This window comes from Cannabis sativa, chromosome X (genome assembly GCF_029168945.1).
Source record: "Cannabis sativa cultivar Pink pepper isolate KNU-18-1 chromosome X, ASM2916894v1, whole genome shotgun sequence".
NCBI classification, from domain to species: Eukaryota; Viridiplantae; Streptophyta; class Magnoliopsida; order Rosales; family Cannabaceae; genus Cannabis; species Cannabis sativa.
In genome coordinates, this window is record NC_083610.1 from 14,280,784 (window position 1) to 14,297,056 (window position 16,273).

Here is a 16,273-nt window from a genome sequence, read left to right on the forward strand (position 1 = left end):
AAAAGTAAGTTAAAGAAAACATACCTTATACCAAAAATTATGTACTTGACTTCCGATAAAGTCACTTCCGATAAAATCCTAACAACCAAGTTTAAGAGAAACGAAAATCAAATATTATCCTAATTCTACCAAAATTTCGTCAGCATAACGGCTATAATTGAACGTTTCCAAAAAATTTAAATCTATTAATAACATTTTCCTAATACCATTAATAAACAAAATTTGAGAACCTTTCAAATATGAACTTTTACATTGATAATCATGGTACTAACACGAACATGTTATGAGTCAAATATAAAGACCTACTAAGTATAATAAATGCATAGACACATCAATTAGATTATACAAGACAAGTGCCTAAAGTAACAAACAAAACAAATGTCACCTAATTTCACGAACATGTTTTGAGTCAAATATAAAGACCTACTAACTCGAACATGTTTTGAGTCAAATATGAATGTGTTATGTCACCTAATTTCTTACAACTAGCGAGTAATAACCTAGTTATTTATGTTATGTACTTTTCCTTTAACATTTATGTTTTTTATAATAAAATTTGATCCAAACTCTACTGAAATTTTGGCAAAGATAACGGCTGTAATTGGACGTTCCCAAAAATTTTAAAAGTGCCTAAAGTAACAAACAAAACAAATATAACAATACAGAACAAAGAAACTAACATAAACAATACAAAATTTATCCACCCATCTGACCGCAGTACATGTATTCGCAGAACCTACTTCACTACGGATGAATATTTAAGATATTCAAACTCAACTAAGCATGCATTGATAATTATTTATACTAACAAAAGGTTAGTGGATGGATATACCTATTGCAAATTCGATCAACACCGAAATATGTCGACCCTCAAATATTAGCACACAACCAATAACATAATGCAATATACAACCAATTTAAAATTTTAATTATTAAATTACTTACTAGTTATTAAACAAAGTAGCAAGTTACTAGCTAGTTACTAATTTCAATAGTTAATTTTTTAAAAAATAACATATAAATATATATACATATAATCAATTATATATTCACACTACCATTATTTTAAAAACTTTATCTCTAAACTAATTAAATTCCTACTACCTCTCATTCTCATTCACAACAAATATATATACAATACAAATACACAAAATACACAAATAGTATATACACACAAGATATATATAAACACATATTCAATAATAAAACACAAAATATATACATATATATTATATATCAAGTTAATAAATATTTACCTTATAAACGCAATCCGGCGATAAAATGCTACAAAAATCCGACCACCTCTAGAACACACACAATATAATATTAATAAAATAAAAAAATTCTAAAAAAATTTACAAAAACGAAATAATACCAATGTACATAAATAAAATGAATAGAAAGCATATTTATACCTTAATGGACGTTGAGACTCAACGTTTTCTCCGCTAAAATCGGTGGCCGGAGTTATACCCACCACCTTTCTTTGTAATAGGTTCGGTTTGGTATATAGAGGGGAAAAAAACTAAACTTTTTTACAGTATAGGTTTAGGTATAGAAAATAGAAGATTTTAAGACAAAAATGGGGTAAAATGGTTAAGAAATGAGGGAGAATGAGGTTGTTTTAGTGGTGGTTGGCGAGGGTTTTTTCGTGGGTTTGGGGCTGCTGTGGGTGGCTGTTCTTCGTGCTCAACAAGGTGTGAAATGAGGAAGTGAGGAAGACGAAGCAGACAGACTCTGATATATAACCCTATGGCGTCGGTTATTAGGTATTAACCGACGCCATAGGTGCCACGTGTCGAATAAAGGTGGCACCTATGGCGTCGGTTAATACCTAATAACCGACGCCATAGGGTTATATAAAAAAACCCTGATTTTTCCCAACCCCCAACCGACGGCATAGATATATATACACTCTATACCTACGGTTTTTACCAAAAAACCGCCTCTAAATGTCAATGCAGATATTTTCACCCCCTTTAGCTTCCCTTTTTATAAATTAGATTGAAAAAAGGGAAGCTAAAGGCTTAGATTGTAGTAGTGTACATTGAAGGAGATAGAGTTAGAACACATTTCACGAAATTCTTCTTTATACGCTTCAAGAAAATGCATATTGGTGTTCAACATATTCAATCAAGTGTCAATCTTACAAACTTATTCACAAAGTTATTACCAACATCAACATTTGAGAAGATGGCAGACAAGATCGAAATTCGTCGATTAGAAGATCTCCACAAATGCCTAAATGAGGGGGAGGGAGTTAGTTTACACTATACTCTTTTTCCTTTGACCAAGTTTTCAGCAAGATTTTTAATAAGACAGCTATTATGGACATCCAAGGGGGAGTGTTATAAATATTAATAATTATGTGGATGTCCAAATCTTTTATTTATTACCATGAATTGTAATCAACATTCCTCTTTTCCTTAGTTTCCCTTTTTCTTAGTTTCTTAATATCTCACTCTTGTATTTGTATAAATAGGGATTCACCCCATTGAAATAAACAACTCAGAAATTCTCATTCACTTTCTCTTTCTTTTTTCATCTTCTTCTTCTTTCTTCTCGTCTACTTTATATTATTTTATATTATTTTATAACAATATTAAGAAATATCTTATTAGTATAGATTATTTGTTTAAAAACAAAAAAATAAAAGTAAAAATGGTTGCCACTAGTATTATAATACACATTTAAAACGTGTTACAATATTAATTTTAAGACATGTAGGTCTTTAAACAAATTAATTTTAAGAAAGAATACAAATTCAGAGATTACTAATTTACTGTTTTACCTTTTCAAAATATTGGGACTAGTGTTATTTTATTTTATAATAATTTAAATAACAAAACGTGTGGCATTTTCTCTCGAAAAAAAAACTTGTAGCATTTTTTTTTTAAATTAGCGAAAGACTGAAATGAGTAATTATTATAATTAATAAGAGCATCTTCAATTATGAGTGTAGCATTGTGCTAAAATAAAAAACAGCTCACATTCCAAATTAAAAAAAACGAATTATTATAACTTTATTATATTTTGAATAAACATTTGATATACATTAATGATACATTTAATTTTACGTCTGTAATTACTAATAAAAAAATCTAAAAGACACCAGTCATGCCCCAGCATTCTCCTACATATCAATATCGCTATTGGTTTAATTTAGTATCGGGTTTCATATAGTTTAATATAATAGCTTTTAGGGATTATCCCTAGCCAATCATAAAGCGACACGTCTTAAGGGTGTTAAGCACTATTGGTGCGCATGCGTGAACTTAGGCAATAATAATAAACATTTGAGAAATGATTATGCTGATATAAATTCTGTCGTGTCGTGATGAATTACATTTTTACTAACGTTATTATTATGAATTTGCCGTCACTACTATAAAAGTGTCACTTTCAAAGGGAATGGGTTGTCTTTGTTTGTGGATTCCTAATTGGCCATTACAATTACAAACAACCAAAAAAGGCATCTTTGGAGCCAAGAGAGAATGGCTGAGACTTCGATATGTCCAAGATTCCAAACCACAGAGTTCTGTCCACACTCTCTTTAAATCTTCTCTATTAATAAAATGCTCAACATGCACTCTCTTTCTTCTCATCAACAAAAAATACAGACCACTAGTACATCTCCTTATACAAAACTAATTACCTTGTTATGGAAGCAACACATCTTTTACCAACTAGGACTAACCTTAGCTCAACTTCATGTTGGCCAAACCACAGCCTTGGGAGGAAAAAATCAATTGTTGTTTCGGTGCTAACACCGCCTGCAAGTAACAGAATAGCCTTGACCGAATCGAGCAGCTTAAGGCCCGCGGAGGTATCCATTGGAGACTACAGTGATAGCTGGTTTGATAGGATTGCCATAAACCATCTCTCTCAAAGTGTTCAGGCTGCAACAGGTACGCTACAGATATCTTTTTGATTGGTTTTGAATTCAGATATGAGAAAATGATGATAGTTTTATTGAACTGTAGGGCTGAGAAATAGTAAGAGTGGATATGATGGGTTGGTGGAGGCAGCTACTGCTGCATCAATGAACTTTGGTCCATCAAAGCAGCGTGAACTTGTCATACAAGCCCTTGACAAAGCTTTTCCCAGGCCAATCCTCTCCCTGGCAAGTTTATATCTATATTATTTATTTGTTTGGTTATTTTTGTTCTGTTTGATGAATTGAGATATGGAAATTATTACTTATTTGGATTATCAAATTTTTGCAGATAAGAACACTGCTTCCACAATCTAAATTTGCAAGAGAGTACTTTGCTGTCTTCACTACCTTGTTTTTTGCGTGGTTGGTCGGGCCCTGTGAGGTATATAGCATATGCATAGAGATTAGAGAAGAATATATATCATAATATTATATATATATTATATTATATTAATATGATCCTAGCCCTTTTTCTATATTGCTCGTAAGGCTATTTTTGATTCACTCATGGTACCCCACCAACCAAAATCACTTGAGTAAATGAAGTGAAATCAAATGATTTTTGTGCTATAGTTAGTGCTACACTTTTTCTTGCCTTGGCTACTTTCCTATTACTTTTTTGATTGTTTAAACAGAACGGTTAGTGATCTACTAACTCGTAATGCAATGTTCGCTTATGTTTCCATTAAGGACAGTGAAAAGACTCCCCAATTCCTCTACAAAGATCTAATATTTCAAGTTTCAATAAGACCCTTTTCTTCTTTCTGTAATTGATTTTTTTTTTTAATATTTTCTGACTCTTACTTTTGCACTATGCACATATAACTTAAGTTTTTTTTTTTTTTTTTTTTTGGGAATAAACTAAAGTTGTACTTGTGCTCTAATATTTCATATAGCTCCTAGTTTCTTATCAGTAAATAAAAAATTGGAAGGAGAAATTAGGAGAACTTTAATAAGCTAGTATTTAAATATGGTACATTTAGAGCTCACAATTGCCTTAAATCATGCCATTTATTGACTTTTGTAATCATGCCAACTTTGGCTAAAATCTCGTAAACAATTAATCGCAACCACACAATTAAAAATGATATGATTCTCATGCTCGTGTGTAGAAAGTTTTCACAATGTTTGTGTCTATAGCATTATTCTTTAGCATAAACCCATTTGTCGTTTGTCTGTGCTTGATAATTACCACACAATGAGAAAAGCTTTGTCTTTTTCTATCATACATAAACACAGGCTTCAAGCACATATAACATTAAGCCAATCTAACAAGACTCATATTATATAGGTCAGGGAATCGGAGGTCGATGGAAGAAGAGAAAAAAACGTAGTCCACATAAACAAATGCAGGTAAATTTGGCTCATAAATGCTTCACTATTTTAGAAATTTTTTAGACTTGAAAAAGGTCCCATCTCACCTAACAAAGAGGGACTTCATGCCTAATTCTTTTCCAATCATTGTGCTGTAGCCTGATTCTTCTTCCCTGCATTTTGGTCATAAATTTTCGTTAGGACCATCTGATTGCTGTCATAATCATTTTTAATCTAAATTTAATGACCCTTGACATTATATCGTCCCCAACATTAGTCATACTCATGTTCCCTCTATGTGACACTATTTTGCAGATTTTTAGAGAGGACAAATTGTGTAGGCTTGTGCAGTAATCTCTGTAAGGTACCATCTCAGAATTTCATAAAGGAATCCCTGGGGATGTCAGTCAACATGGTCCCAAGTGAGTAATCGATTCATCAGTCATTATTGCAGTCTTCCTTCTTTGATTGAATTTTCATACTTAGAACTTAAATGCCTTCAGACTATTTAGAACCCATTTAAAGAAATGAAACAGGAAAACTTATGGCAACAGAGATATTGCACTCATAATCTTCTTATAGTAAATATATTAACAAAAAGAATGAACAAAAATAGGAAAAAATACTTGAAAAATTAACAGTAGCTGCACTTTAATTGTGGAGGGCCATGCTCATCATGTCAATGGAGGGTCCCCTGTGTAAGCCACAAAGGGTGAAAAACTGCAAGTAGAGCCATACAAACTCAGTTGGGAATTCCATCATATGAATTAATAGTAATACTATATAGATTGATGTCTGAAATGGTAGCCACAAAGCATATACATTATGTCCTGATTAGGGTCAAACCACCATATTGTTGACTGAGATGGAAAAGAAATTAACCGCTGTGTACTTCTTTTCCCCATGAACCAATGTTTTATGTAAATAGAGCCACGTACAACTCTTCCCAATCTCATCATACTTTTATATGCAGATTTTGAAGATATGAGTTGTCAGATGATATTTGGTCAGGATCCTCCAGCACTGATGGATGATCCAGCATTCAAGCAACCATGCTACAAATTATGTAATAGCTTAAACACATTTATGAAGAGTACTAGGAATTGTTGGATCTTAAATTCTAACTTGCATTTATATGTAACTCATGCAGGCAAAGCAAAACAAAGGCACAATACCAAATGTCCTACCTAAGGTTTAAGAACATGGTTCGCTGATCATGTTGAGATGGAACAAGGACAATTTTGAATTTTGGAGACAATGAATCAACCACTGCTATCAGAATAATTTCTCTGTCCATAATAAAATGTACATACACATGTAAAAGTTAATAAATTATCACCTGAATATCAGAACAAGTGCCATCTTCAACTCAAGCTTCTTACACATGAAGATTAAATTACCTCATCCATCAAGCAGTACAAAAAAAAAGGACACTTTAATACATTCCCTAAAATAAGAAACAGTTTCTCAATTTGTTTAAAATACAAGATGTCAATCAGCTTTAACCAGAGCTATTCCTTGTTATATATATGATGAGACTTTCGGTAAGGATGATGTACACTCACTCTCATTGTTGGTAATGAAAATGGGCAATAATAAATTATTGAAAGAGAAAATGTTTTGACTCAAGATTTATTGTAGGGTCTAAAACCAGCATAGTGGACTAATAATGTCTCCCACCTTTTATGTGCTTTAAAAAATTATTAATAAGATTCTTCGAATGTCTTTTCTGTCTCACGAGGAGAGCGACCGAGTGTCCTGACCACTAATGGTTTCATTTGAAAATTAACCTGAAAGTGGGTTTACTTCATAATAATATTTTGAAGTGGAGAAGGGCAAGGGAAAAATGAATGAGCCAAATCTATGGGCAGCAATTACTTTTCTTCCTAACCTGACCAGTTTTGTATCTCAATACACGAAGGATGACATCACCCCCAAAGCCTATATGATGATTTTCCCAAAATAAAGGGATTCCAGAAAACGAATTAGAGCACTTCAATCTTCATTTCAATCGAACTGCAAACTAATAAGGAAAAAGAAAAATATATATATATATATATATATATATATATATTATAATTAATCACAGCACCTAATTCCAGCGCTTGTTTTCATATTGATAATCATGACATCATTAGGATGTCATTATGAATTCATGAAGCAAGTGAATTAATTTCTTCTGGATGTGAAATCAGGGCCCCTTAATATAAATAGTACAAATAAACAATATCTAACTAAGGGTCTTGTAAAAGTTTTATGGTCACGCAGGCACAATGAATCAAAGACAGATTAGGAAATACATGATAGACTAATCAACATAAAACTTGCCATTTATATTAAAAAGAACATAACAATAATAGGGAGAGGGCAAATGGGGGTCTTACAATTGCCAACTATTTAGTTTATTTATTTATTGAAACAAAGCATCGTCATTCATTTGTTCACTCAAATAAGAGAAGTGTTACAACAATGAAAGATAGACAGAATGCGATAAAATAAGAAATTCAGATGAATCAATGTTACCAATGCCATGAGCAATGAGTGAGAAACTCACTAAACTAAAGATTATTTTTAATGGCCAAAGTTTTCCTTTTCATCTGATGTCCTGTTCTGCCTAACAGGACTTCTGGGAGGAGCCAGAGCCCCCTCAGCTGCCTCTTTGTTGACACTTGATTCTTCTGTTTTCTCAACATTCCTTTCTTTGAATAAATTCCCGCCATTAGTCGTGGTGACAGACCGCATTGCCCTCGGTAATTGTACAGGAATGTCAGCCCCATTTGCATTGTTATCTAGCTTCTGAAATTGCAGTTGTGGTTGTGGTTGTGGTTGCGATGGTTGTTCAACACTTTCTGGCTGAGATGGACGTGGTGGAGGATTGGTAACGAGTAGTATCGAAGATGTCCTCCATTTCTTTCTCTTCATAGGCTTTGGTACATTTGGCTTTTCAGTTGTGTTTCCAATGTCAGAAAGAGCTTTTCTTCTTGGACCAAGACCACCATCTTCATTTGTCTCTGTAGTTTTGTCAACCAACGCAGTCTGTAAAAGCATGGCTCCATGAGAAACAAGAAGTCTATCCTTCTCTGCTTCATCAGCCCTTACACCATTTACAATCCCTTCAGCCAAATTTGACTGCTGAGATTTTTCGATTTCTCGATTGGCACATTTACTGACCATGCAACCACATGAGAACCCACAAAACCCACCAGAAGAGCGGCATTGACATTTGTTTGTTTTGCATGATGAGTTCTTGGAGCAAGAACAGCATACACCTGATCCTGAAGCATTGTTCTCCTTATCACCACCAACAGCAACAATTCCCTCCCCTGAACTGTCTAATGTTAGGCTCTCATGATCGTTGTTGTCTAATGAATGAGATCCATTGTTAGACTGGTTTCTGATTTTAAAGCTTTTTTTCTTAAGTCGTTGTCTCTTAGGTATGTCGTCTTCACTTAAGTAATCTACATCTGATTTTTCTGAGTCAGATGTATCCATGTCCTCTGAGACAACTACTGAGCTTCGGTGATCAAGCTTGCGCAAGTCATAATTATGTCCTCCATTGGCATAATGCTTCAGAGCTACATTCTGAGTTTTCACCTGATGAATAAGCTCAGCTTTTTGCATCTCTAATTCTCTAAGCAAACTACTCAAACTCACAATTTTTCCCTTCAAATCTCTTATTTGTAAATCTTTCTCTCTGCACACAACTTCTGTATCACGCACCAAGCACCTGGATGAAGATGCTAAATTGAATAGATAATTCATCAAATTCTTTGCATCAGCAAGAGATCGAACTTGATTCCAACGACCCCTGCCGCTAAAAACCCGCTCGCGCTCCTCTGCTTCTGATAACTGTGATGCCATAGAAACAAGGGTGGTAGATGAAGAAGAAAGCATATTTTCAAGTGCATAAATCCGTGAGTTTCTTGCACCAGGAGACATCGTTTCAGGATAATCTCTTGAATTAGCTTGTTTCAACATCTCTGTTGCTTCTTCTTTTAGCCTTGCAATCTCCTTGGCCATTCTAGCCCGCTCTTCCATTTGTCTCTCATATTCAGAGCGGACTTCATGTACACGTAGAGTAACTTCAAGCTCATGCTCAATTGCTTGCATCAAAACCTGAATTCCTGGACCATTGATGCTTCCAGTAGAAGCAGCTTTCCGAGCTTCTAAAAGCTCTTTTAGCCTTTTTGTAGCCATGGAGGCTTCTTCTGTTTTTCGTTGTAAAACCATTTTCTGCCTTTGATTCAAAGCTAATAGCTTATGCATCTCATACTCATTTCTCCTTCCCTCTTTCTTAAGCTGAAGAACTTCTTTCTCTCGAGACGCTTTCCATAACCTGAATTGCTCCGACTCTTGTTTGATCTTATGTTGAAGTTGAACCTTTTGAGTTTTTATTCTCTGAATCTCGTCTTGCAGTCGTTTTGCAGCCTCATCACTTTTCTGTTTTTGTTTCAACAGCTGAGCTTGAGCATCTTGTTTTTTCTTCAACGCGGACACCTGTGATTCTAAAAGATTCAGCTTCTGCAAATAATCTTCCTTCAACTTTTGAGCTCCGTCATCAGTGGTAGATGATATACTTGCAAGATTGTGTCTTAGCTCGTCAATCTCTCTCTGTAAAACTCTCTTCTCTTGTTCCAACTCATGAACTTTTTTCTCGTAATGTTGTTTAAGCACCGAAGTATTATTACCCCCTGCTGCAACTCGCTTCATTTCGGCCTCCTTTTGTTCAAGTTCCTTATCCAACTCTTTCAATTCACGGTCCAATTTTTCTTGAACACAAGAATGTTCTTGCTCCTTCTCTTGATCAACAATATCAGCTGCTATCTCCCCAATTTTGCAATCATAATCAGAATACTCATCGCCACAAGGAAACAGTACATTCTTAGAGCGAAATTCATCATCATCATCAGGATCATCCGAGTCATCACCACAATCAATGAGACCATGTTTTCTACTGTTCGAATTCTTCAACTGCAACAACTCTCCTTCTAGCTCTTGAATTCTAAATACATAACTTTTCAACAGGTCATGTTCCTGTTCTGAATGTAAGTCAACTTCATCCCAAGACTTACCATTTCGAGCCATTTCAATTTTCGTGGCTAATTTATCTTTCTCAACCTGAGCTTCAAAAGCTCGCTGGGTCAAATGTTGGCAAGTAACTTGACGCTCCTGCAACTCCCGTTTAAGCTCCTCTTTGCTTGCTTCAAGTAAAGACACTTTCCTTTTGAGGATCTGTAACTCCTCATAGGGAGAAGTACCAGCATCACAACCCCGATAAAATAAAAGCTCACCTTGCAATTGCTCAACTTGGGACCTCATTCTTTGCAATTGCGCAGCCATTGGATCACGATTGATAACTGCCTTGTTTTGAATGTTACGAGCACGGTTAGCGTACTTTAACGTGTTCAATGTCTCCTCAGCATTTGTATCAGCAGGACTAACACAAGCTATCATCACTGTCTTGCTATTTCCTCCAAGAGAATCCTGTAATAAACGAGTTAATTTGCTATCACGATAAGGAACATGGCCAGTTTCTTTCCGCTTCTTCTCATCTCCCAAGGCACTTATCACATTGCCAAGAGCCAGTAAACCCTTGTTTATATGAATGCCTTCTTTAAATCGCATGCCATCACCACCCGTTCGCTTAGCTCGCTCAGAACCTGCAAGATCAACCAAGTGCAGTTTCGCACAAAGGATTTCATCTCCAAAATCATCAGTGGCTGCTGTTCCATTTACGATCTTTTTTTGCTCCATGGTTATTGTAAAGATAGCATGTGAGCGACTTGACTGACTATTCATATTAGTACTCGCAGTAGCCCGAGATAGAGAGCCACGAGTCAAATACGATGCCATCTCTTCCTTTGTTTGAACCTCTGCCTCTGTCACACCAGCAAGTGTTATACCTCCATTAGCAGTTTCTCTAATTTGTATAGGAGCTCTTGCAGGCCCAACAGGCTTCGAAGAGGCTGCGCCTTCATTCTTAGAGAAAGTTGTTGTTGAACTCGTGTCAAGTAAATCAAACACCTCTTCCTTGAATATCTCAATGAAAGAGACCCTAATTAAGAATTCTCTGTTAGATTTCTTACCGGAAACTCCTTTGAAAACAGTATCCATTACCTTGGGGATGATACCAAAGCTACTTCCTTCTCCTTTATAATTGGTTCCCATTGTGTATGTTTTGCCAGAGCCAGTCTGCCCATAAGCAAGGACGGTAGCATTGTAGCCGTGGAAGAGTGCATCTACCAATGGAGCAACACAATCGTCGTAAATGGTAGAAGGAGATCCCGTACCACCATAAACATAATCATATGTGAATGAATGTGAACCAATTTGCACCTGTGGTTCACCTGGAACAACGGAAATACAATCCGTACATCCAAACAAAACCTCCGAAGTAATCAATGGACGGATGTTAACCGCGACTCGAACGCACTGCGATGAATCTACGGTCTTCGTCTCCAAATTCTCCATCTCCGCTTAACCAGAAAACCTTGATGACAATGGAACAGAAGAGATTTTTCGTTGCAGCGTGTAAGGGGTTGTCTACGGATCCTGACGAAATTTGAAAACGGTTACTTTTTTGTTTGCTTGAAAAGAGCGGGGTTGTTAGATCTAATTATTTAAAGAATATAAATATTATATCCATAATTAAAGATATTATTTTTTTTTTGAATAAATATATATATTTTTTAGCTTAGCATCACGTTTTAGCATTTCTCCTTTCTTTTTTCTTTTCTTTTTTTTTTAATATATAAATAGAACAAAAATTGTGCATCACTAAATTAATGAAACAAGATTAGGAAAATGTTTGGGTTTGTACCAAAGATCTGATAATGAGACCAAGACAAGGTGGAAGCCCCAGCTTCCAGAGGTCGCAGCACTCCCTTCTCCTCTCCATTTGTCGTCACTGACTAGCCATTGAAGTTGTTGTCCCCAATCAACGACGTTTGCGGTCCAACTTAGAGCAGCAACCCGCACCACCGAAGAGAGAGAGATTCGAAATGTGTTCGGCGTTGATGACCTATACCCATTGCCAGGACAATGATGGGTTGGGTGTCTAATTGTCCAGGCGGTAATAATAGTATCTTGTACCTAAATCGATGGGTCACTTTTTCTAAGTAATGGGGAAGAGGACCGAAACATGCCACTGAAAAACTCTACTGAGACAAAGACGAGCTGTCAAGAACGTAGAGGAGGTAGGATGGGCAGTTGGTCAGATCTAGTATGGATCGTACATGGACGGTAGTTGGAGTCGGCGACTCTCTTAGGGTTCCCCTCACGAAAAGCAAACATGAGATAACAAATCCAGTCTTTCACTAAGATTTCGAATAGCTATGTCGAATTCAAGTTGATTATGTTTCGCCTCTTCCTCGGAGAAAGACGGTCAAATAATTTCCAATCATGGTCCTTGCGGATCGGATCATCCATATAATATACAAAAAGAAACTCTAGATATTTGATATATTTCTCTTTGAATGAGATCTCAATTCCAGCAACGACGTGTACATAAAAAGAAAAAACTTGGGATTTTGTTTTTAGGGGTTTCAAATGAAATCAGTGGGAAGGAAGAAGAATTCTTTGGGTTTGCAGCTAAAACAAGAAAGAGAATTTAAGTGGTAAATTTGGGTTAGTATCTCTAAAGTCTCTTTATTTCTTGCAACATTTACACTTTGGTTTGTTCAGCTAGGATTCAATCTCGGGTGGTTTCACGTATTGACATTTAAATCTTAGACAAAATCTCAGTTCGGTGTGTGTTTACTGAGATTTTTAGAAACTAATTAAGAAGAGCTTAAGGAAATGTAAAATATTAAATAATAGTCCATGAGTCAGTAGTATTACCCTTCGTTGGCAAATTTTTGAGTATTACAAGTGTTTACAATGGTAATCTCTGCATTCCTTTTGTTTCACTCTAAGAAAAAAACTCTATACGAATTTTAGCAGAGATTCTATAAGTAAAATATGTTCACCCCTTTTTACATAAAAAATGGAAGTATTTATAGGCACATAAGTGGGTAAGGACATACCCTTTACCCTATTAGGGTTTCTTACTCAGCACGTAGGAAAGGCTGTAAAACAACACATGATCATCCAACTGCTGGTTTCGTAGGTAACTCTCCCATCATGTGGTGCTTAATTGATGTAGGCTATCACGTCAGGAATGAGCACGTGTCGTTCAAAGGTTTCTCCTGTAAAATTAATATCTTAAACAAGCCGTTGGACAATAAGCACTACAGAGGCACATACGCGCACAACCACGGTCTGACGCAAGGAACAGGATCTGACACGGTGTAATTAGAAGAGGCGTGACCGTTGGGTGTAGTTTCGAATTAGGTCACAGGGAGTTTCCAGGGAGTACAACTTAAGGCTCCTTAGCGTAGCCCATTCCTAATCATCCTGGAATGCTTATGCTTCTCGTTTGCCTCCAAATAGCGGAAGCATCAAGTTAGAACCTCGAGAATTACTTCATCCTTCGTAAGGGAAGCGTTCTTCTAAACACTTTGATACCTTCCGTGACCATATCTTGAAAAGGGATTCATGATATCGACATGCGATCTGACGTGGCACCCTTCTACTTCTTCCACGTAGAACCTATTCGAGAACATGTATAATATTTATCCCCAAGCTCTCGGGACTTGAGAGTGTCGAGAGCTTGCTGCCTTCTCCTGGAGGTTGGTTCTGTGTCCTTGACTTACAGAAAGTTCATTGGGAGACCGAAGGGAGTGTTTATGATAGTCGTTCTTGGTGATATCTCGAAGGACTTGCCAAAGTATGAAGCTCGATTAGCGGAGTCGTGAGGCCCATGTTCTTTGTCTTAGGCGCATTCCTTGGGAAGGCGAATGATGGCTGATTTTGAAAAGATGCCTATCCTCAGAAGCATTGTGGATGCTGTCACGAAATGATGATTAATAAATGCCTTATTCTCTTTTTTCAGATGCATTAAATGCCAACCTTTTGCATCCCCAACTGTTGGATGATCTAGCCTTCGATTCATTTGATCAGGAGCGTATATTTCAAAAAAAAAAAAAAAACTCTACAAATATAATTAAAACATCATACAATGCACACCAATATTCTAAAAATAAATATAAGTGTGAAAACCAGTCTCGAACCTAGAAACAAAATAATAAAAAGAAACTTAAAATCAAAATATACAATAATATCATAAAACGGAGCAACTCCATTACAAAACCCTTAAGACATGTGAAACTAGTTTTAAAACCCTTAAAAGCTGTAAAACCAGTTTCAAACCTGTGAATAGATGTGAACCTTCTAATACTAGTTTTGAACCTGCGAACCCTGGGAAATAATTAAATGAATAAGTGTACGAGACTCATGATTTCATGTTTTCATTACAAACAAAAGATTCTAGATATTATTTTCTGTGCCAGATCCAATGATGTTATTGCTTCAGCTCAAAAAATGCTTATTAGAAAATAGTTTTACCTTGTATTTTTTATTATTGGATGAACTAATTATTTCATCAAAAGTAGCAGAAAAAAATCAGTTTCATCAACAACATAATGTAAAAAATACAATGCAAAAAAATTATAATCTAAAAACAATACAAACTTTAAAAATCAGTTTTGAATGTATCAATTCTATATGAATATCAAATAGCCTAACTTCTAACTTTATTCTTTATTTTAGCATTCAATCTTTCACTTGCTTTCTAAAAATCAGAGTTGGTTTAAGCATACAAAATATGGTAAAGATAACAAAGGGGATAAAAAATTAAAACCAGTTTCGTTAAGAACATAATGAAAAAAAATACAATGCAAAAAATATAATCTAAAAATGACACCAATTATAAAACTAGTTTCCAACATATAAATTTATATGAATACTTAATACTCTAATTTCTAACTTCATACTCTATTTTGACATTTAATTTCTTACTTGCTTGATAAAAAATCATAATTGATTTGAGCATTCAATATGGGATAAATATCTCCAAGAAAATCACAAACTAAAACAAGTTTTATAAAAAAAAAATATTGTAAAAATGATTCCAACTTTAAAAACTAGTTTCATCAACAGTAAAATAAACTAATTATTTCACTAAAAGCAGCAAAAAAAATAAAATAAAATCAGTTTCATCAACATCATACTGAAAAAAAAATACAATGCAAAAAATTATAATCTAAAAATGATACAAACTTTAAAAATCAGTTTCATCAATTATTAAAAGAAGCAGAAGGAAAAAAAAATAGTTTCATCAACAAGATGATGAAAAAAATTATAATCTAAAAACGATACTAACTTTAGAAATCAGTTTCATTAACATTAAAAAAAAACTCATTATTTCATTAAAAGAGGCAGAAAAAAATAAATTTCATCAACAACATAATGAAAAATACACAATGCCTAATAACCAAACTTTAAAACGATAATAATTTTAAAATCCAATTTTAAACATATAAATTTTATATCAATATCTAATAATTAAACTTCTAACTATTTTGGTTAACTTCATTCTCGAACATACAATATAGAGCAAAAATAATAAAAAGAATCAGAAACTAGAATGAGAGAGGAAAAAGAAAACAAAGAAAATTTAAGAGACAAAAGTAGAATAAAAACCATAAAGAATAACTAAAAAAATAGAAGAGGAAAAGAAATCATACATAAAAAATAATAAAAATAGAGGTGGGGTTAAAATTATACACTCTAATAATCAAATAATACTCTAAGCAAACACAAAATCCACTAAAAATATTAGAGTAAAAAGAAAAGATAGAGAAATAAAAATCCTAAAATGCAAATGTAAAATAAAAAAAAAAAAAGATAAAACCAATTGGGCTAGAAACAAAAACAATAAAATTTGAGTTTGGATATTAGATTTACAAAAATGTGGCATATCAAATACCATAAAAAATTTTAAATATGAAAAAATGTCATAGGAGAGTAGAAAATTTATATAAATGCCATATTTTTGTAACTTTAGTATCAAATCCCATATTTCATGTAATTTTCACTAAATCAACTGAATGAGTCTGCAAGCAGTATTATCTCAACTAGTGA

General features: G+C 34.5%; 2 protein-coding genes across 2 annotated transcripts; one reads left to right on the forward strand and one right to left on the reverse strand.

Moving 5' to 3' along the window:
* Positions 1-3,418: 3,418 nt before the first annotated feature.
* Positions 3,419-6,799, forward strand: LOC133032429 (beta-carotene isomerase D27, chloroplastic-like). The gene is made up of 7 exons (XM_061106369.1): positions 3,419-3,908; positions 3,984-4,123; positions 4,227-4,319; positions 5,229-5,290; positions 5,567-5,673; positions 6,225-6,317; positions 6,402-6,799. The coding sequence occupies exons 1-7, from the start codon at positions 3,662-3,664 to the stop codon at positions 6,440-6,442; spliced, it is 783 nt and encodes a 260-aa protein (XP_060962352.1). The 5' UTR covers positions 3,419-3,661; the 3' UTR covers positions 6,443-6,799.
* A 763-nt stretch (positions 6,800-7,562) lies between these two features.
* LOC115716676 (kinesin-like protein KIN-4C) lies at positions 7,563-11,846 on the reverse strand. The gene has a single exon (XM_030645568.2). The coding sequence runs from the start codon at positions 11,720-11,722 to the stop codon at positions 7,823-7,825; it is 3,900 nt and encodes a 1,299-aa protein (XP_030501428.2). The 5' UTR covers positions 11,723-11,846; the 3' UTR covers positions 7,563-7,822.
* Between the last annotated feature and the right edge of the window lie 4,427 nt (positions 11,847-16,273).